Source organism: Furipterus horrens, unplaced genomic scaffold, assembly GCF_987537825.1.
Source record: "Furipterus horrens unplaced genomic scaffold, mFurHor1.1.pri manual_scaffold_2, whole genome shotgun sequence".
Taxonomy (NCBI): Eukaryota; Metazoa; Chordata; class Mammalia; order Chiroptera; family Furipteridae; genus Furipterus; species Furipterus horrens.
In genome coordinates this window covers 140,507,217-140,530,765 of record NW_028327172.1, presented here as the reverse complement: position 1 = coordinate 140,530,765, position 23,549 = coordinate 140,507,217, and the positions used below count along the sequence as shown (strand labels likewise).

Here is a 23,549-nt window from a genome sequence, read left to right as displayed (position 1 = left end):
TGAGAAGTAGGTCAGGGAAAAAAGCTCAAGGAACATTTACCAACCCACCTAAGGAAGTCTCTCTCTCTTTGTATAGACACAAGTCTGTGCTCAGAATGCTTCCTCTGTGGCTGAGCTGTTCCTTTAATTCTCCCCCAAGTGTCCCTGGAGCTCTGGTCATCTGCACTGTTTGTAAGAAAACAAACAGAGATGAGAACTGTCTTCTCAAACGTAGACTTTCACAAACAACAAACTGAAGTGGGCAACAGAGAACAGGCAGGGGGAAGCTTGGATTCAGGGGAAGGGGATATATGGCCAACTCAAGATCTGCCTGGGGAGACCCCAGTTGCTATTTCCTGCCCCTCACAGGGACAGCGATGGCATCGGTCTAAAGTGCGGTGTCTGCTAAGCAGAGCATGCTAGATCTCCACTGGGTGTCCCAGTTAAGATTTTAGTTCTAATCATCAGAGATTTGGCCGCAGAAGCTCACAGCAGTCTCAATTATCCTTCTCATTAGGATCACTCCTTTTTGTTACCAAAAGTCAGCATTCCAAATGTGATATTTCTGTTTATTACAAAATGAAATCGCTGGTCCATTTAATTAACACTTGCTGTAAATAGTCAGTGATTCCCAAGTGCCAAGGGGTGGGTATGAGAGGGAAGAGGAGCAAGGAGGGGCCAGAGGAGGGAGCCTGGCTGATGTCATTTGGCTGGAGGGTGTTCAGTCTGCTGCCGTCTGAGACTTCCACCAGTTAAAGGCTTCGGGGCCTCTTGAGTATTCAATGTATGCAAACACATAATGACATAGCACATGCTTATTCCTACTTCAGACAGTGTGATAAAATATGTTCTTGGCCAGGTGTGCCCTTGGCCTGCAACACCATTCAGTTTGCCTTAAAAAAGAGGCCATAGCCCTGGCTGGTGTGGCTCAGTGGATTGAGCGCCGACCTGCAAACCAAAGGGTCGCTGGTTCGACTTCCAGTTGGCACATGCCTGGGTTGTGAGCCAGGTCCCCAATTGGGGGCACACAAGAGCCAGTCACACATTCATATTTCTCTCCCTCTCTTTCTCTCTTCCCTTTTCTCTAAAAATAAATAAATAATTTTTTTTTAAAAAAGAAGAAGCTGTAAGATTCAGTCCTGGTACATCTGCTGCAGAACCTGTTAAAGGGTAGGTTTTGTTTTGATTCAGGTACAGTGAGGCCAGCAGATCAGGAGACAGCTGTAGGTCTCAAGAGGAGGGGGTACACCAGGTCAGGTGGGGCTGTGGCCGTGGGAGGCGAGGGGAAGTGCACCAGGCTCTGTCAGGAGGCAGAGGGACAGGAAGGACAGGGAACCGTGGGCAAGAGCCTGTATTCTTTCTGTGGAAGGAATGGGTGAGGGTTGGCTGCCTTGAATAATTTCTGAAGACTTAGGGACAGAGGCACTGTCCCAGGTTTTTCCGCCCTGGCTCTGGGGCGATCAGGGTAGGTGGGTAGTGGCCCTGGGTGTGAGGGCCCCCGCAGAGCAGTGAAGGGTGTGTGGGCTCTGGATTGGAGGAGGGTCTGCATAGGAAAGTCATGCTCACAGGTGAGTCCTTGACTACTGCTGGGAATTGGCTAATGCTGGGAGGCCCCAGGTGTCTTACCGACCATGGTTAATGCAAAACCAGGCTTGGAATAGTCCATTCTGACACACTGCATCTGCAAATCACTCCTGTTGGGTTTACCCAGGGACCTAGAATTTTCTTTGTGAACTGGGTGTTTGAAGAAGCCACACACAGGTAGTTAAAGAGATGCAACATCGCCACCTACTGTCGAAAAGAAGGACCTTTGACAAGGCTCTCAGGAAAATTAAAAAAGAAAAAAGGAGGGAAAAAAAAAAAGGATGGTTATAAAAAAAGAAGGAAATTGAAAATCTTGACTTTGAACCGAAACCACCAGTATTTCCCATTTCCCCGGGAGCTGCTCCTCCCGGGGCGCAGGGCCTTGGCGTGTGGACCAAGGTGACCGAGGCTGCATTCCTCTAGGCAGTTGTGACTCACCAGTTCCCTAGCACAGGTGGAAACCTCAGGACGACTTACATGTCCAAGGGTACAGGATACTAATGTCACAGGCCTCGAACACACAGCGTTTTCCAGGCTGTTTCTTGGTGATAAAGGTTAACAGGAAAGTGCTTTACAGTTTCTGTCAAGAGGAGATGATTTTTTTCTTCTTCTTCTGAGAATATGCTTGTTATTTCCTGTACCTTCCTGCCTCTTGGACAGCCAGACAACACAGACCTCCATGGAAATGAAAGCTGTTGCCCACCTCCCAGAAAGTAGAATTTGCCATCTCGTTTCAGTTTTCCATTATTAGACAGTTGAAAAGGGGAATAGTTATGTTTCCTTAATATGGTATTGAGAAAAGAGGGGCTGGAGGGATGGCATGTCTTCACTCATTCCTGAGAATTACAAAACATGCGATGAAGACATAAGGCGTTGCTTTGAAAATGAAGTTACTTTAGACCCAACAGGTTTAGAGTCCAGATTATTGTTGCTCAAGGAGCCTCTGCGGTTGTTCTGGTGTTAGGTGTCAAGGCGAGCAGCCGCTGTGCTTGAACCACTTTCCGTGTTAGCAGTGAGGGTAGGGGCAGGGGGCCAGGGCTGGAGGTGGAATGTAAAGCTCCCTAAGCTAGAACTCCGGGACACCTGGGACCTCATGTGTTTCTCCTTCCTCCTGCATTGCCTTCGTTGCCCATTTCACTGTCCCGTAAGAACTTCCACCAACGGTGAGTGGAGAGAACAGTAGAGCACCCATTTCCTTCACAGAGATGTGGTAAGCTCAGGTTCATGCCAGCCGCTGTGGTCGTGCTGGAGGGACATTACGTATTACAAGGAGGTAGCGGCAGCAGCCTAGTGAGGCGTCCCAGGGAACAGGAAGTTACAGGACTGTGAGGCAGCACAGCAGGCAGAGCACGGCACGGTGGCCAGGAGGAGCTCTTCTGTGGGCGAGTCACTGGAATCAGATCAAATGTGGGCTGATCCTGAGCAAGAGCTGAAGGGAGCAGGAGTGAGTTGGGGTGTGGAGGGTTGTTTTAGGGGGGTGGGTGAGAGGAATGGCTTGAACAAAGGCACAAAACAAGTTTCATCTGTAATAGGCCACCCCTGAAAGTCGCCCAGCTGAACTGGCATTCTGCACCACCTAGAGTGCGATCCAAGGGTCTGGCACCCTCCCCTCCCCTCTCCTCTCATCCCTCCCCCTCCTCCTTTCTTCCTTTCCCTTTAATTTCCTGAGTTTCCTCCTCCCTCCCTCCCACCCTGCCTCCCTTCTTTCCTCCTTTTCTTCCTTCTTTCCTTGTCTATTTTGCTATTCTGACTACCCCTCTCCAGAAGCCCTGTACACTGGATGTAGATTTTAATTACATTAAATTTACCTTACCTTGCTTTGAGATGTAGAACTTGCTAGTGCATTGCAAGTCGCCACTGTTAGAGAACTGAGTTACCTACAGCTTCGCAGTCCCTCTGAGACCACTGCAGACTCTGTGGAGGCATACGTGTCCTGGGTCCTGAAGTGCTTGCTCCAGGAGGCAGATGCTTTATTTATTTATTTGTGGTTTTTTCGTTTTGTTTTGTTTTTTGACGGGGGGTGGGGGGGCTGTAATAGAGATCAGCCAACCTTCTCATTTCCAGGCTTTGCGAGAATGAGTGCCGTAATGTAATTTCCAAAAATTCTGTAGACTCTCACATGGTAATTGCACTGGTTATCTGTTGATTGAAATGATCTGCTAATACCTGAAGCTACTTTGGATTCACACATTTGAATGAATTTGTATTGTGTTAATCACAACAGCCTCTGCACACATTTGAAAAATGACAGGACACATTACTTACTTAGTCTGTGGACAAAAGGTTGCTTACTGGTGTGCCGTGGACTTGACCTAGCATATGGACATGTTGTGTTTGCCTCACACAATGTTGGTTTATTATTTTTGCTGTTGTCATTGTTGTTTTAACCTGAATCAGTTTCCAGTACTTGAAAGCAGTCCACTTCTTAGCTGTAGAGCCACTGACTGAGTCCTGCTGTCTTCTCTTACAATCTGGGAAACAAGCCCAGAGAAATTATGTGACTTACCCTACATGTCACAGAGCTGGGACCAGATCACTGGCCTCTTGCCTTCCTCCCCAGGATTCTTTCCATCACCTTGTTCTAGAACATTATACCACATGTTTCTTTTTTCATGTTCAGCCCCTCTTGCTGTCCCGAGTTTCTATGAGGGAGGCAGGTGTCCAGTGCCCTCCAAGAGCTGTCCCGCCCACTCAGAGCCCTGTCCCCTCCAAGGCTCAGTGTCGCAATCATCTCTTCCTTCTCTCATCCCAATTCCTATTCCCTAGTAGTGCAGCGGATCCTCAGACAAGTACAAGAACTTTAACTGATTCAGAATTTTATAAACTCCACAGAAGATGTGTAAAGGCACATTTATTGTGGACTTAAATAACTTCATCCTGTTTCATCTTGAAAAATCTGTATGCTCCATCTGCATAAAAGTTAAACTCTCCTTTGGCTTAATATGCATTAGTATTTCAGTGTTACACTTTCACAACCCCCTGGATGTGCAGAAATCAAACCACCTTCGGGAAGATAGGTCATAACTGTTTCTGAGAGAAATATGGCCCCCTGATTTGATTTAGCAGAAGAAACTATCTTAAAAATCCAGCTCAACAATGATTAGGATAAAAAGTAATATATTAAAAACAATATTTTTAAAAAGAAAAGCAGGTGAAAGCAGAGAATAAACGGTCAAGTTTAGGTCCACTCTAAGGAGTGGATGGCAGGTCCCATTCTTTGCCACGATAAGGGCTATCAAGCATGACGCTCTTAACCCACTCTAAATGGACTTGAAAAACACTGTTTTCTCTCAAAAAGGAATCATGTGAAAATAATAGAAGATGCCTTTTTCTTTTGTTCATTTAGGATAGGGAGTGCAAGTCCTCACGTCAAATCCTATAGGGTAGATTATCCGCTTGATCAGCACTTCTGTGATTCATCCGCAGTTTCTGTCTTCCAGGTTCTACATAGAAAGCATTTCATACCTAAAGGATAATGCTACCATCGAGCTCTTCTTTCTGAACGCTAAGTCCTGTATCTACAAGGTAAGAACTTTTTCTTCCTGTTCAGAGTTTCCCATTGAAATCTGGAAATATCATTTGATGCTGGAAATCCCAAGTTGCTGCTTCTAATGCGATTTTGTTGATTAGTAGGAGTAACTTATAAATTAATTACTGTAAATAAATGAGAACTCCATGAAACTGGAGCTACCAATTTAATAACATGACTCCTTCTGATCCCGTCACTGTGTTTTGGGCTCCTTGAGGTGTTCCTTATCCTGATCTTAGGGGTCTCCTTAACCTGGCAACCGAGACAAGAGGAAACCTAGGCAAGTATGACAAATGGGCTAGTCAGCTTAGGTCTCACCAGTATGAGTGAACTTTTTGTAACCAAATGCATCTATATCTCAGCATTTTTAGACATTCTAGCAGTATCTCTCAAAGAGATGCTGTTAGACTTTGGGTGGGACAAATTTTTTAAATTGTGCTAAGATGCACATAAAATTTATTTTCATAACCACTGATAAATATACAGTTCTGTGGTGCTAAGTACATTTACCTCATTACCACCTATTCTTTTTTCTCATAAAACTGAAACTCTGTACCTATTGAACACTACTTTATTCCTCCTCCCTCCAGACCCTGGCAACAATCATTCTGCCTTCTGTCTCTATGGATTTGTCTACTGTAGGTACCTCATACAAGTGGAATCAAACAGTCCAGGGTGGGGCAAAGGTAGATTTACAGTTGTTCATATGGAAAATAGTAAAATAATAAAAAAATACTCTGTTTTACATATTCACAACTGTAAACCTACTTTGGCCCTCCCTGTATTTGTTCTTTTGTGACTGGCTTGTTTCACTTAGTATAATGTACTCAAGGTTAATCCATGTTTTAGCATGTGTCAAGATGGGAATTTACTTTTTTAAGGCTGAATAATATTTAATTACATGGGTATGCCACATCCTGTTTATCCATTCATTCATCAGTGGACACTTGGTTGCTTCCACCTTTTGGCTATTGTGAATAATGTTGCTATGAGCATGAGTTTATAAATATCTGTACAAGCCCCTACTGTCAATTGTTTTGGTGTACACCGGAACTGGTGTTGCTGGATTATGTGGTAATTCTTTATTTAATTTGAAGAGCTGCCATTCTGCTTTCCATAGCAACTGCACCTATTTATATTCCCATCAACAGTGCATAAAGGTTCCAGTTTCTCTACATCCTTACCAACACTTGTTATCTTCTGGTTTTTGTGGGGTTTTTTGGTTGTTGTTTTTGTTTTTGTTTTGTAATAGCCATCCTAATGGTGTGAGGTGGTATCTCATTGTGATTTTGATTTGCATTTCCCTAATGATAAGTGATGCTGAACATCTTTTCATATGCTCATTGGTCATTTGTACATGTTCTTTAGAAAAATGTCTATTCAAGGGACAGCTCTTAATTGAGTGGGACAGTCCCTTACACAACATTCAATTCCCCCACATGCTTGTAGTTTTTCCTTTCATTGGGTAACCCAAATGCCCTCAGCATCTCCAGCACACACACCCTCCCAGGACCAAGGGCTTACAGAACACCATCTGGGTTGAGAACCATGATTGGGAGAACATATTTAAATTAAACACCCGCTCTGCTGGCCCCAACATGCATCCTGTGCCTCATGAATGTAGCCTTTAGCACACCATGTCATGATACCTACTCAGGTCTTACTGTGGCAGGCTGGGTGTTGTGTGGCTGAATCTTCACCATGCCTTTGAGAGGAATTCTACTGTACTTTCTATCCCTGTTTTCCCTCAGGGGAAGATGAGACACAGAGAGGTTATGCAATTCGCCTGAGGTCACATACCTTGTGAATGGCAGCGCCAGTTGGGGTTGAGCGGGGTTGAGCTCGGTCACCCTGTACCCTGGAGGGCATGCTCTCCTTAGAGTGGAAAGTGTCCCTGCAGCCAGAGAACTTCAAAGCCAAGTACATATGTTATAAAATGGTCAATGGCTGTATTGGAAGAAGTCCGAGGAGATCCCACGACCTACATTTTCATATTTAACTAAACCCAGTTTTGGGCGATTTCAACATCCTGTAACCATCAACACACACACATGCACACTAACGTTGAAATGTTTTATTAGCCATCACTTTTCCTTCTGGAAGTACTTTAGCACATTCATTACACAGAACAATTCCACCAAATGCAAATATTCAAAATACTGAGGGCCTCGTAGTGATCAAATTCAGTTCTGTGAAAGGACCTCACTTGGTGAGAGTTGCTGAACCAGGACTTAAACTGGGCTCAAACCTAGAGCACTCAAAAATAGTACTTTGTTTTTTTGCTGAATGGAGGGAAAAGTTGCTAAATGTAATTCCAGGAACTTGAACATTCTTTCCTCTGTCCAAGCCATTTTTTCTCAATAAAATGTGGAAATAATAATACCAATCTTACATACCTTACAGATTTTAAGAGTAACTGTTGGTTTTTGTTCAGTGAATATGAGGGAACTTTGAAAACATCCAGGAATAAAGAGTGAGCTCTGTCCACAAGGGGGCAGGCGTGGGAAGTAAATGTCTGGAAAGTCACCGAACTCAGGAAATTACACCCAACGCTGGGCAAGTACAAGCTGCCCCAAATCATGCTCCTGCAGAAGGAGAGACAGTTTCTCTTTCTCAGGGTTGCTCAATTCAGTCTAGTTACAAGTGCTGAGCTGGAGCTGAAGGCTACAGCACTTCTGAGGACTCTGGGATTAATGGGAAATAAAAAAAGGATACATCCTTAGAACCAAGTAACGGTGGTGATGCATTCATTTACGGTCACGTGCCCACGGCATCAGCCCACCTGATGACAGGGGTGGTGCGTCAGCTGGACACCCAGCCGCCTTGTCTCAGGGCCTGTGCTAGAGCTTGGTCGTGCCAGTGACCCAGGGATGACCATCCTAAAGTTCATAGAGGACACCAAATAGCGTTATGCACCACCTGTTTCCCTTCCTGTCGTCAAATATAACATTTTAATTTGCATAAATCGACACTTAGAATTTAACTTTTTAGAAGTTCACATATCTTATTTGAGCCACAGGAGTGCGGCTGAGCAGGACACATTAACTTTCTAGAGGGAGGAAACTGACGTCAGAGGGGTTAAGGGACTTACTCAAGGACAAAGAACCTGGAGTGACCCCGTTGTGCACAGTGGTAAACACTGGAAGACATTGGAGTTCCAGTGGCCAAGTGACTGGGGTTCTGGATTTAGATTTGTTGCCCCACAGACTTGTGCTCCCTTCTCAGCTCTGCCTCTCAGTAAATGCAGTAAATGTGGGCACCTACGATGACTCCCGCTTAATTTTTCTCTTTGGTTTTCAGAAACATTAAAAAATCCTACCCACAACCTTCTTGAGAAAATCTGTCGAGCTAAAATGAGAACATCGCGCCAGGCGCACTGTTAGCTCCTGTTGAGGTGGAGCAGCTCCCTTGGGTTCAGGCCCCAGGTGTTTATCTTGGCTGTGATGATCTTTGTGTCATCCACTCCGGCCTGGGGCCAGAGGGCGGGGCCAGACATGTAACCTGTAGATGATGCTGATACCAGAGGCTTCTGCTGATACAGCACAGATTTAATATCAGCTCCCTTCCTGTTTCTTGGGGCGGTATTTCTGCAGTATACTGGGATCCAAGTTGTTCAGATAAAATAGGGTGTGTCAGATAAAATAAGCTGTTCATTCCTGCTTCTTCTCAATCTCTTATCTCATTTACTTTTGAAAGCATAAGTATTTATTGTTTATTAAAGTAATACATAATAGACACTAATGCTGGGAAAAATAGAAGGCGGCAGGAAGAGAGGAAGACCAAATATGAGATAGATTGGCTTCATAAAAGCAGCTGTAGGCCTGAGCGACAGGGGCTGAGCAGGGCTGTTGAGAACAGAACACTGCACATCACTCATTCACAGTCTCCGGGAGTTGGAGCTGGCTCAACGGCACATAACACACACAATATATGATGACGTTTAAAAGCCAGATGGTTCTGCCCTGGCCGGGTTACTCTGTTGGTTAGCACGTCCCACCAGTACACCACGGTTGTGGGTTCAGTGTCTGGTCAGGGCGCATATATGAAGCAACCAATGAATGCATAAGTAAATGGAACAACAAATTGATGATTCTCGCTCTCTCCTCTCCCCCTCTTCTCTCTAAAATCAATAAATATACACATACATGTGTGTGTATAAAAGCCGAATGGTTCTAAGAGCCTAATTATGAAAAAGAACCCACCCCTAATTCCACCACTTTCAAAAATTTGAGCTGTTTCTTTTGCTATTTGCTTCTCTGTTTCTAAATAATTGGTCTAGTGTGTTAGCCCTTGATTTATCCATTTTAGATTTATTGAGTTCCTGTTAAAATACGTGAGGATTAAGGTCTCCTGTACAACCATCCACACTTTGCCTTTCCCATTTTCCTGGTGCTGGGTGAAAGCCCCAGCCATTAGCATTACATTAATATAACTAATCCAAGTAGCATCCTATGGTTGTGATTTTTTTTTTAGGTAACCAGATGTTTTACTTAGAGGTAATCATTGTCTTGCTGTTACTTATTTAGTTTCTATGTATCCATTATTTTTTCCTCAAAGCTTCCACAGATTCCTAAATGCATACCGATGTTAATTTCCAAATGCATCAGGTAATTCATCATCTCTCTTTGGTTTGCTTTTTGTTGTTGCAGCCTTTTGTTGTTTTTCTTGGGACCTCCCTTCTGGAGCCCTCCGTCCTCTTGCTCTAGTTGGGGAGTGGCATCATTCACAGCCCTCATTATGCCACACCCCCTCCTCATCCTGTCTTTCTTGCTCCCAGCTCTGCAGTGGGTTTTCTGTTTACAGGATCTTGAGCCTTCCTCTGTTTTCTTTTACACCATCGTTTTACAGGAGAACATCCTACAGTAAATCCAGAGAAAGTGCGTATAGGAAGTAAACTGTTTGGGTGCTTGCATATCTGAGAAAGTTTTCTACCTTGATCTCTAATAGCTTGATTGGATATGGAAATACAGAATGCAGATACCTCCCAGGGGATCACAGGAGTTGCTTCAGAGTCACCTGCTTTGGTACCTCATCTCTCCTATTTGTCATCTCTGTCTTTTTATTCTGTCTTCTAGATTTCATCAGTATTATCTTTAATCTCCTCTATTGACTTTTTAACTTTTGCTGTCATTTATTTAATCCTCAAGACTTCCTTCATATTATCTGGTTTTTCTTTTTATACATATATTATTCTGTTACTGTCTTTGAACCTAATGTCCTCTTACTGCTCTGATAGTGTCAGTTATCATGCATGTTCAGTTTCTTTTCTGTTTCTGTGTAGTTTTTTTTTGTTTTGTTTTGTTTTTTTAATGGTTATTTATTGTGGTCTGTCTTTCATGTAGGAGGCTTGCCTTACCTGTTGGCCCTGGTCTGTTCATCTACATTTGAGAGTGAGGTACTTAAAACTTAACTGATGCTCCCAAGGCTCCTGTGGGGATGCTCCCCTGGTGGGTGTCCCTGTGGAGTGGTCTGTGGCAAGCTGGTTCTTTCAGTGGCTACCCCAGATGTCAGTATTTGGGTGCCCTTTCTCTGTGGTTCCTCCCTTCCTGTCTGAGGCAGGCAATAGCCATCATTCGGGGTATAGATTCTGTTTTTATCCCTGGGCTTTCAGTCCACGTCACCCCAGCTGCCTGCTCATCTTCTCTAGGAAACAAACCTTGGGTTTCAACAGCAGAAAAGTGAGGAAACGGGTTTTGTTTTATTATGTTTCCCAAACTACAAATACCACCTTCCTACTTCCCACTCTTCCTTCACTGGGAAACAGAACCCATGACCAAAGTGGATTTCTTTTTCTCCTTCCCTTGCTTTATAGCCCACCCCCACCACCCCCTGCCATTTTCTACCAAGAGAGCAGGGAAACACAGTCCTAATCTATTCAAGTTGCAGGAAAATAGACCGCGGTCACAAGAGAACAGGCTGTAATTGTCTAGTCTTAAGTGGAGCAGGACAGCGTATGCAGAATGGGGCCACTGATGCCCTACATGCTCCAACAGCACTTCTGATGTGTTTTACTCAACTAAGGTGACATGTGAGTGATGTTAAGAAAATTTAGGACCAGGGGATGGGTAGGTTCATTTAGAAATTAGTCTGGTCCCATGGCAAATATCCATGGGAATTGTGCCTGGGGTGGTTATGTGTTCCCTGGGAAGCAGGAGGAGAAAGCAGAGCTCTCCTGCCAAGCTTTCCATCTGCTTCTCTCCCTCTTTGGCTGTGGCCTCCTACGTCAGCTGGGGAGGCCCATCCATCAGCCTCCCGGGAGACCGCGGACTTGTCCCTCTGCACGAGAGCGGTTGGCTGGCCGTGGATTCTCATTTATGCTCTGTCCCCACCTTTAGGCTGCAGGATCGACTCCTGCCTGCTTCGAGTTCTCCACTGACAAAAATGAAATTAATGTCAAAAGTTAGTCACCATAATAATTTGCAATTCCTTGCACACTCAATTGCCAGGTCATAAAATGTCAGAATCTGTTTAACTTTTTAGAAGATAGACCTTAAAGTTATAAGGAAAATAAAGAGAGGTCCAGCACCCAATATACTTCACAGAGAGATAAGAAAATTGGCTCCCACACTGAAAGACCTATCTCCATTCAGTTCCTTGTAGGGGTAGTTTGATACTTATATGATTTAACTTTGGTGAAATGAGGGACTAGCCAAATTAGTGTGCAATTATGAATCTCACATTTGAGCTGTGTAACCCTGTCCAGACTGGAACGGATTGACTGTTCACTCTTTATTTGTCAAACTTAAATTATGCTTGATCTCAACACTTATCTTGTCCAACAATGATAACCAAAGAAACGGGACTCATAGTCACTATCTTAGGATGGATTGAAATATGCCTCTCTGGGTTGGAGGAAAAGTTGAAATGAGAGTTTTTCTGAGAGAATTTTTATGACCACTCTCCATGACTGGTCACTGAACTAGTCACATAGTCAATGTTCAGTAGGTTTTTTAAAATTGATGACTTTTCAACCCAAGGAGCAAAGATTCACATTATTTTCCTGATAAATGACCAATTTTGGTGCCTACATGTGCCCACTGAGAGAAAGCAGATAATGTTAGAAAAGAAAAAGCTTAAAATTCACGTGTTAGGTGTTCTGGGAGGTCTTGTCCAGGCTTCTTTTCTAAGATTTCCACACTGGTCTGGGAGCTTCACATTATAATGGAGCTTAAATAAATAGCTTTGGGCCATGTTTGCCACTTAGATCTAAATACCATCACTCTTGACAAAATTGAAATAAATGGTCTTTATCCAAGATCTTCAAAGAGCTTTCCTAATGAGCAGATGATATCATCTCCTCTGAAGATGAGAGAAACAAAGCCCAGAATCAAGTCCCACAGGACAAAGGAACCAACAGGAATATTAGTCTCAGACGTAGGAAATTCTAATCTTTATTTCTTAGTGCGATTATCGCAGGTGTTTTGTGTGTGTGCTCACATGACAGAAAGTGGAAGTTAAGGACAGAGGAGGCCTTTTGTTTTCAACTCGAGAAACAAACTCGTGTGGACTCATTACCTTGGCTGTACCCATGACCTTAAAAAGATTCCTCAGGATGATTAAACGGGCATGAGCCATCCCTGTGCCACAAAGTGAGAGAGTAGGGGCCCAGCATGAATGGTGTGTATCCCACTGGATCATTAGGCAAATATGAAGTGACTTGACTGATGAAAAACTGGCAAAGGGCTAGAAAAAGGAATTATGCAAGATCACATCAGTCTTATCATGCCATCGCAGCTCCTGCTGGCCTGGGGATGAGGTTGTGTAGTCATTACGGGTTGTGCAATAAGGCGAGGCAGCTACACAGCCACAGGGGAGGCGAAGACCCACTTGGATGATGCACACACATGTAATAGACACACACACACAATGCTGCCCACCTCTTCAAAAAAAAAAATATATATATATATGTATATATATATCTTACTACAGATTTCTGTATATGCCAAACATGCTGAAGAATAGAGGCAAGACTGTGGAGTTCAGATTGTCTGTAAACACCAGTCAGCGAAAATAAGTAATACAGACATGATATTTGTAGTGGAACTAGAGCCTGGATCCTTCAGGGGAGTGGAGAAATGATCTTAAGGAGGATGGCAAGAGACTAGGATCTTTGGATATTTTGTGGGTAAGAAGAAAGGTGGTCACAGTGAGTAGGATCCATCTGGAAAAAAATTGGTCCAGTCCTGTGAGTCCTCACTGGAGTCTTCTCTACCTACCATATGGTCGTTAGTCATATTTTGTTATTATTATCTCATTAATCTCACGTGAAAGTTGGAATTTCTGTCATTCCTGACCATGGAAGAATGCTTTTCATTAAGATCCCTGGCTGAGTAGAAAGACCACCACCATGTTCCTCAGCATCAGGGGACCGTGACGAGGTCCTACAGCTCTCAGGACTTTGGAGAACCTCCGTAACACCTGCCACTTGGGTTTCCATGGGGCTATTTGTTTGGAACACTGGAGACCCTAAGGGGGAAATCTTTCCGAGAATGTTGTTAGGCATTATGCTTCTGATGAATGACCTTAGGCCTCTTCCTTCAGCTACTTAATCACCAGGGATGAAATGTGCTGACTGGGAGGAAGTGGGGCTATCCTCCCAGCCCTGCTCTGAACACAGATGCACACACCTGCAGGGAGTCACGTTTTGTCTTCCCCTTCCATTTTTCAAAAGATCAAAGAAAGCGGCACACATTATTCAGTAGTACATGAAACAGACTCCCCAAAATACACACCAAATGGCCGCAATAACTACCAGGCATCACATTCCCTTTCTCCAACATCTCCCTCTTACCAGTGAGTCTCGAGATAAAATTATTACATGCCCACCAGAGCATCCTAGATTCCCGGGCAGACCTTGCAAACACCCACCCTCATATGGTCTGAGACCATTGGGGGCGCAGAGAAATGTCATGCCACCCGTGCCTGAGTGGTGCCACGTAAAAAATGCCTCTAGATCTGCCCTGGGAGGTCTTCTCCTGTTCCCCCTCCTTCTTTCACATTTTGTTCTCAGTCAAGGGAAAGCCCAGCACCCAGGGAGAAAGTATGGGGGGGTTTGCACACGTTCTTTCTGGTCTCATTCAGTTTATTTTCTCTGCTTGTGCAGAAGCATATGAAAGGAGCCCCAGAGAACTCATATGAGAAAAAGGTAGTGTCGTCTCTTTCATGTTATACAGCAGCACGTGTCTGAGAGGAAGATTCCTGGATGCGTTAACTCCTTGACCCGCAGAACTCCGCTTTCAGGTTTTGAAGTACAATGGGAAATGTGTGGCATGGGCAGAAAGTTTATAGTTCTGTGCCATCACAGTGGGGTTTTAAAGATAAGATCAACTGGGAGGGCCGGATGTAAAAGGGGAAAAAGTATGTTGAACAACAGACATCAGGAAATTGGGCAGAGACTCCAAGGTAGGGAAGTATTTTCTTCACAAATAGGAATGTGTCTTCCTGCTGTTCCTCGATCGGTTCGTACACACGCTGTGTAGACTCTGTACTGACTTCCCAGAGGAGAAATGAGATGATTCTTGAGCACAAAGATTAGGTAGGAATGGTAAGAAGTCATAATGAAACTCTCTTTCCCATCAGATTTTGCAAATGTGTATGATGTCTGGGCCACTTTCTCCTCTACCACATTTTGACTCTTGCTATTTCTAATATCTTCACTGGGAAATGGTCAAGGTCAAAGAAGGTGAAAACTCACGGCACTTAGAGGTGCTAGTTCCCACTTACCCTGAGGACAAATACAGTGAATCAGGGTAAATCAGGTCAGACACTTAATTGTGCATTTTCAGTAGCTTCACTCTGAATAGGTACATTACAGGCAACGCTCACCCCAGATTAGTGTCCAGCAGTCTCTCCAGGGACTGCAGAGTAGGCTGCGTAAAATCAAATCAACTTACAAAGGCCTCCCTTCGCCTCCGCCCCGCTACTTCTCCCCACAGTGCAGACATTCCTTATTTAGCAGATGAACCAAATGATGAACTCACAGCTGTGTTCACACTTAAAAGGGTTGTTTCCTGATGGTTGGTTTTGAGTTAACACATTAGATAAGCCTCTCCTCAGATGTTAAATATTAGCCCACCATTGACCATTGGCTACAGCGTAGGTGTAAATGTTTGACAGAAGAGCACACATCCCGATACACTAACAAGTACACCTGACTGACTTCAGGAAGCCGATTGGTGGGAATGGAAATGAGCATGGAATATAAATGATCCGCAGTGGAAACCCTGGACTGTGTTTCTGTTAAATCATTTGTACACTGTTAAATGATTTACATTCTGGGACCTGGTAATCCCAGAAATGCAATTCCAGGCATTCCTCTGCATCCCAGCACTGACAGTCTATATCAATTACAGCAGCCATAAAGCTCCTTCCGCCAGTTAAGCATAAAGAATTATTGTCCTCCATTCTTCCATATGCTCTCGTTAGTTCTCTTAGCCTGTACTTGTAAGGTGATTCAGTAGCAAACGTTATTATCCATCTTTGAAATTCCTAAGCCAGAAAGAGCCTGAACCATAGCCTTCCCTCAAAAGATACAAGTTTGCTTTAGTGTATTATTTTGAATTACAGGGGCCAAATCTGAACCACAAAAAAATAAAAATAACTAGAAAATCCATGAATCAGAGTTTAGTGTATAATTCAAATGAAAAGTAATTGTTGTTTCAGCTACTTTTGAGGATAGATGTGGTTCTGAAAATATGTTGGCCATGACCGAGCTCTTATTGATTTGGGGGAGTGCACACCCTCAGGAAGGTCACATGCTGGGCAAGAAGTTCGGGGGTGTTTCCAGCCCTATCATTGCCACTAAGCCTTGTGACTTTGGGCAAGTCCCTTACAGTTTTGGATCATCTGTTCTCAGTAAAAGCAGGTGGCTGTGCTAACTGTGTCTAAGTCTGTCCCAGCTCTAACTTTCTGTGCTCCTGTCACTCACCATAGGGTCTAGTGATGTTAGAGATCAGCAGTTTGACAACAGAAGTATAACATCAATTAATTCTGTTATTATCCTTACATGCTGATGGACTCCAGGTTTCTCTTCGACTTTTAAGATTGGAACTATATATAATAATACAGTGTTGTGTACTTAAAATTTGTTAAGAAGGTAGATCTCATGTTGTGTTTTTACTACATGCACAAAAAGAAAAACACACACAAGCAAAGGGACGCAAGGACACTTAGAAAGTGTTGGATATGCTCGTTACTTTAAATGTGGTGATGGTACACACATGTATAAATTTGTGAAAATTCATCAAATTGAATATATTCAACATGTGCAGTTTTTGTGTGTGTATCAATTATACCTCAATAAAACTCTTTAGAAAAGAGATATGAACTATATACATATTGAAAAAGTATATATTAAGTGAAAGAAAAAAATATATATTAGATTTTCTTCAAAAAGGTTTATGTCCTTTTAGTCTCATGTCCATAGATCATGATTAAATATTTGGGGGAAGGACCAGTAGGACAGAAGCATTTTTAAACTTGAACTCTGTAACAGTGCTGACCAACAGAACGTTCTGCAATGAAAGAAGTGCTCTATATGTGCTCTGGCGGCCAACAGCTACACTGAACTACTGAGTCCATGAGCAAAATGTGGCAACTGAGGGATCGTATTTTTAATTTTATTTGATTTCAATTTAAAGAGTAACAATCTCATAATAAAGTTCCCTTCAATAAAGTCTTACTACTGGTTCTGAAGTAGAGTTTACAAAGAAAACCAATTCATTATCAAGTAACCTTAACTCCATTGACTGATCAGATTAACAGATTTGCAACAAGTTGGAGACTGGCCCAGTGCTTAATTTCTCATGAAAATTTAAAGATGAAACCTAAGAGGCGACTGTGTAAGCCTAGCACCACTGGTTCCATTCTGGCCAAGGGTTGTAAAGGGATGTCAGGGAGCATTGGGGGCCAAATAGTTCAGAGAAGTTGCCTTGGTTACCAGAGATATTCTACGAGTGTTTGAGGTTTTGGGGAGCTCCTTGGAAAAGGAAGACCAAACCTCTTTTTAGGGAGACATCATAATGAAGTTGTTGTTAAAGTACCAAACTTACCTTGGTTTTTCTTTGCAGGAGCTGATTGATGTAGATAGTGAAGTGGTGTTTGAATTAGCCTCCTATATTTTACAGGTATGTTGCTCTCCTCTCCCCTACTGACCACACCCAGAAGAATGAGGAATAAGACTTAGCGTGCATGGTCAGCTGCCAAATCCTCAGCTTGGTGTCTGTTATTTTAGCCACAGCAGGGAAAAAAAGATTAGGGATGCTACATCAAGGCAATAGGAGCTTCTGGTATTCCAAAAGTTTAAGACAGCATCTGGCTGCAAAGGAAAATTTGGCATGTTAACCTGAGCCTGGGGGAAACTGAGATCATTCTGTGACCCCATTTTCTTCAGGTTTGGCACTCTCCCCGGTTCTGGAGAAAGCCAAGTAAATAGCAAGAATTAATCGCCAAGACGGCCACCTCACGCTCTCTGGAAAGACAAGGAAAAGACCTTTAGCTTTATGCAAAAAAGAGATTTACTGAGTATTAGCAACATCGGTGGTGTTCGCAACACTGGCAGGATGAATTGAAATTATGTCATTAATTTATCCCTTTAACAAAGATCTATTGAATAACTACTTTGTTCAAGGCATTATGCTAGATTCACTGAAGATTCCATGATCCCTGGCTCCAAAAGTCTTTAGTATATTCGGGACATAGCCCACCATATAAGACAAAACAACAAGGAGCACAAGACAAAGACAGTTCTACCCAGACACACGTTCCCATCAAAATCTTTAAACTAGAAAAAGTTAGAGCAGGGCCTAGAGGTGGAAACTTGGACTTCGTTATTATGAATCACTTTCTTTGTATGTAACTTTCTAAAGCTCAATTTAGTGTCTCATATTTAAGTGGCAAATGCATGCATTCCTTCTTAATTATATTTCTATAGAAGATAGGACCATAGCAGTGGTAAGCTGGACATAGTAGAGGAGCTGTCATGACTATAGAATGTATTTTACAATCTTTAACACTGAACTGGAGTGTATCACTGATGTTGACTTTTATCTTCCACAGGAGGCAAAGGGAGATTTTTCTAGGTAAGTTTACAAAAAATTTTTGTTTTTTGCTTAAAAATGTGTTCTGTTGCATGTCTTAAAGTATTCTACTTTTTGTAGGAGGTTGATTTATTAATCAGCTCTCAACTTGTCTATTAAAACAGATACATCAGGCATAGAAATATAATAATAGCAAGAAGGGTATTCTGTACTAAGTAAAAAGCCTAGAAGTTAATAAAAAGCTGAGATGAGATCCCAGGGTCACGCATGACCATGGTACTGAGGTTTGTCAGGTTGACTGAGCGTCTTGAATCACCACTGTGGTGTGAATAAGGCTGCAGGTAACCCTGGCAACCTTAATACGGAAGTTGACATCTTTATTTTCTTCTTTCTCAGTTTTAGTCCCTGACCCTCAAGGGATAAAATGCTCTCCCACAGGGTGACAGTGGTTGTGGGAGCATTACAACATAACATCCCACTTCTACTTTTCTTCCTTGTCCAGGTATATATCATGTTAAAGAGAACAGAGGCAGACTTAACCACTGCAGAACCTGTGCACTGCAAACTTCAGTCTTGCCATTCATTTCTGTAGGCACTGCCCATTGACCAGCATGGCTGAAGTGCCTGTCTTTCTCTCAGGGTCATTACTGGAGCCTTCACAGACTAGGTGGCTGTAGTCATCCACAAACAGGACGGTCTGTTCAGAGACAGACCTTATTCCTGGGATTCTGTTGAATCAATCTCCCATGAGGGAAGCCAAGGTCTAGAGGCAGAAAGGCCAAACTACATGTACAAGAAAACAGAGCATCGGGGCGTGGGATTCTGGCTTATTGATAGGAATTAAACAAGAAACACTAGTTATAACCTCTCCTCCAAGAAGGAACTTGTTTGTATGCTTTCTTATGCTTTGGGGGTTTGATCTGTAAATGCAACATTGACTACTTCACTTGGTGGCCCACCTGCATTTGTCAAGCTCTCTCAAGTTCATGCTGACTGTTCTTCCTGTCTTAGCTGCTTTCTCTTTTCTCTTCTGTGCATTTCTAAATCTTGACAGCAAAACCGGAAGTAAATGTATCTCAGCAAAAGCAAAAATGTGTTTGACAATCTAAAACAGGGATCCGCAGACAATTTCTATAAAAGCGTGACAGTTAATATCTTGGGTTTTGCAGGCCATACAGTCCTGTTGCAGTCACTCCACGCTCCCTTTCTGAGTGCAAAAGCAGCCAAAGACAGCAGTGTTCCAATAAAACTTTATTTATAGACTTGAAAATCTGAATTGCTCATACATTTTCATGTATTATGAAATATTCTTTTTCTTTTGATCCCCAACCCCAACCATGTAAATATATAAAAACCATCCTTAGCTCACAGGCCGTACAGAAGAAGCAGAGGGATGGGTCTGGCCAGCGCAGTGCGGTGTGCTGACCTCTGTTTCTAAAAGGTAGTCCCTTCAGCTCAATTTGAATATTTGCATAAGGAGACCTCCAGGCTCCTTTTATTTAGGTTTCCCAGGTTCTTGCTATAAAGCAGAGGTAGTCCTTTTCATTTTTTTTCAACCGAGGCTTTTTTACAGCCTTATTAGGAGACCTTGAGCACTATAGGCAGCCCATCACCATTCACTGAATTTCTTGAATGAAACATTTTCAGGATATAGAAGCTACACTTTGTTGTGTTCTTTTTCTTCGTTACCTTTTCATGCCTTTTCATTGGGATTGGAGTTTGGAAGTTTTGATAAGTGCAAGTTCATATCTCCTGATGAAGATTGATTTCAGAGCCCCATGAAAAATGGTTTAACAGTCACAGATAGAGTGGTTTCTGTTGTCTGGTCTCCTTACTCTGGAGATGTTTCCCCCCCTCTCCTTTGGCCAGCTCTGACCTCTGCTGTAACTATTACTCATTTTTGAGAGCACCCTGACAGAATGGAATGCGAACTGCGGACAGCATTATCTGGCCCTGCAGAGCATGGGAACGTGGGACCACAGGGATCGCCAGGAGGGGGAAGTGCAGGCCTGGCCTGGCCTGGCAGTAATTCACGGCCCCCTAATGAGCTTGTGGAATGCCAGCTTGGTGGCTTCAGAGAAACAGGATCCTGGTTCGGCTTCATTTGTCAAAGGGCAGCCTTTCAGTTTGTTTGGAACAGCAGCTGTCAGGGGGAGGGGTCAGACACCTTATCCAGAAGGTCAGTTTATCTCCCACATAAAATGCCCATCACCTCTCAAGGTGGAGGTGATCTGTTGCTGGGACTGACCCCTCACAAACACCCATTGTCTGTGAGCCCCGTGGTTAGTGGGCACGAGTGGCCTGGAGCTGGGGAATAAGATAAGTCGTTCTAAATTCCTTCTTGATGCCTCTTCCCATCTGCATCGGGAAAAATCCCAAACATGGAAGGCGATGACTACATTTGGTGTGGCGGCTGAACTAATTAGGCATTTTAGATGTTATAAGCTCATAATTTAGGTTTATAGCAAGTTATTTTTGCTCTATTAATAATTCATGCAGGACTGTACAATCTTAGTTGTGTTTAACTGAATGACTTTGACTTGCATACATACCCTGTAAATATATTATGTTTTCCTGAGCAACATTAATAAAATGAGATGTCAGCTTAGAACACACAGAACACTAGAGAAGGCTTTTTTATAATACATGTTCCAGGGCTTAATTCTAAGATATTCTAGATATTCTAAGATATTCTAGAACCTGGAGAATCAAATATCCTTTTGGGCCACACCCAAAAGGCAAAGTAACTTTCATAGCCTGAGGGTCCTGAATCTATAACTTCCTAAAAGGCTACTTTGCTGAGGATGCTACTATTCTATATATTTTCATTTTTACATATATTGTATATATGAATATATACAAATTACATTTAGGTAGTATGAGTATTAAAAACCTACAAGTTATGGGAGCAATTTTCTTGAAGTACAAGAAGAGGAAGAGGGTTATTTTTACAAAAGGGAGAAGTCGAAAGTGCTGAGATACTTTCATAGGAAGAGAACTATAGGACAGCACAGAATCAAAACTGCTCTTTCTCCTGAAATCCGTAGGCTGTTCTGTCTTCTTCTTTTGCACTCTGTTCACTCAGCAAACCCCTGAAATCTTATTTTTAGATGACACTCCCTTTTCTTTCCAGTAAGGGATATACTCACTTCCTTGTGTTACTGAACTTTACAATGAACTCTTGGGTTCATTGTTGCTGAAAGAAAATGACTCAAGTGTAGATAGATAAGAACTGCCCATGATAGGAAGAAATATATATCATACATGTTCATATTCTAACATATGGTGGACACATTTGTAAGATATTAAAATTTAGGAAATAATCTTATCTAAAAACAATATTTTCGGTCTTGTATTAGTTTCCTTAGCACAACATGTAATCATCATGTTTTATTTTCTGGTGTGTATATCTGTGTAAAAAAAATGACTGTCCATTAGCCATCAGGAAATCAGTAGAGTTGACATTTCTGTTTAAAAACAGTTGCATAGCCTAAGAACTATTAACTATGGCAGCTTTATTGGCAAATATTAGGTTGAGAAGAGTTAACACAGTTTAAAAACAAAACGTTCTCATTTGATATTCACTGCTGACATTAGTCAACTATGTTTTATGACTTATTCATACTTTATCACAAACTCTGCAGTAGTTTGAGTGCTGAACACTGCCCTTTCCTATTAAAATTTTTTTTCTAACCTTGGGTTATTATAGAAAAATAATAGTCTCTTCTTTTAAAAGGTAAATGCAGGAATTACCTCATTTAATCAACTGAACAGGACATTCAAATTGTATAGTTACAGTCTAATTTAATTTAATAGGAGGCATTGCTACACTGTAGTAAGTGAAGTGTTATAAGAACTTGAGGTTTTGTTTCTTTCCCTAAGGGAACCTTAACTAAAAACCCTGGTGGCCAGTCTCCATACTCTGATTCTGAGAATTGCCTCATTTCTTACTTTCTGTCAGCCTGTCTGAAAGTGTGCCACTGAAAAAGAAGGAAAAAATCATTTAAAACATTTTGCCAAATCAGTGAATTGATTTAAAAATACTTTATGCTGAACAACTCTAATAAATGCCCAAATCACACTACCTTTGATATAAAAAAAAAAAAAAAAATCACCCATACATTAATGAAGACTAGTAAAAAAACATCTGTTATGTAGAAATTTTTTGCTAACAAAATTTATCGAAACCAGACCACTACAACTCTGTTAATCTGGGCCATCTGCTGGGACGTGGAAATATCTTTGTTACAGAGGGGGCCGGATGTACTGATGCTAATCATCAAAACAGGATTCTACCAGCTTGAGATTTATTAGGACCTGTAAGCAAGCAGCACCTGAAAAAGGCTGATACTCAGGAAATTCCATGTAAAGATTCATGAGCCACATTTTGCTTACCTGTTCAGCAGGGCCTGTCTTGTACATGAGAGCCAGTCGAGGGGGCCCTACATCTGTAGACTCTCTCTTCCAAATAAACACAGCGACTAGAGAAAAAGAAGCAAACTTGTGATTGAGTACTTAAGGGTCCATGTATATGACACCTATACAAAGTTACATGCTTGTCCACATGAGAGAATGTCCACTATCAGAGTTTACTGGGCAGTAACAAGCTGATCTATCAACCTGCAAGTTTCTAATGTGATTTCTTTTTTAAAAATGCTTTTAGAAATAGAGCAGTGCACTACTTAGTCAATAGAAGTGAATAGCAGTCTTTCGTTAACAAAGGAAATTGATTTTCACCTCCATTTCAGAAGAGGGGTTGGAATATTTATTTGTGCTAAAATATTCCCTTCCTCTTTCACAGCCTGCATGTTCTTAGTGCTCTGGGAGAACAGTTAGAAGCAAAAAAAAAAAAAAAAAGCCACAAACCTTTTAATATTTTATGTTCTATAAACCATCAGGCCATGTGTTCACTAGTCGAGAAAGATAAATGAAATTTCTGTAACCAAAAAGAAACAAAGAAACACCTCTTATTTTTTTCTTTTTTCTTTTCTGTTTGAAATCTGTTCTGCCTTTATCAAGAGCATTTGTGAATTAATGTGAACGAAACTTGGCTTATTGGTATCTGAAAATTCCAGGTCTGTAGGCCTTTTATGTTAAACTATACAATGTCGTTTAGGCAGCCATAAGTTAAAGGAAGAATTTTAGAATGTCAACAGGAAACACAGACCAAGGACTAGTTTTCTTCTAAAAGACTTTTTAGTAGCATAAACGTTTGTATAGATTGCTGTCTTTGAAAAGACGAGGACGGACGTTATTTTCTTGCCCAGCTGACAGCATTGAAAGCAAGTTGCCTAATCTAAAGCAGCAGTCTCTAAATCACAAATCTGAGTCTACTAATATCATCACTTTGCACTTACAGAAGTGGTTTTACTAGTACAAGTCAAAACGAGCTCAGTTTTAAATCCTTATTAGAGCATTTG

At 42.2% G+C, this 23,549-nt stretch overlaps 1 protein-coding gene across 1 annotated transcript in view; it reads left to right on the top strand.

The window, feature by feature from the left end:
• Window positions 1–23,549, top strand: part of FRMD4A (FERM domain containing 4A) — a 212,186-nt gene that overhangs the window by 76,578 nt on the left and 112,059 nt on the right. The window contains exons 5-7 of the mRNA XM_090266546.1: window positions 5,004–5,088; window positions 17,161–17,217; window positions 18,149–18,171. Coding sequence (XP_090122672.1) covers window positions 5,004–5,088; window positions 17,161–17,217; window positions 18,149–18,171 — 165 coding nt within the window. The remainder of the gene's footprint in view (window positions 1–5,003; window positions 5,089–17,160; window positions 17,218–18,148; window positions 18,172–23,549) is intronic.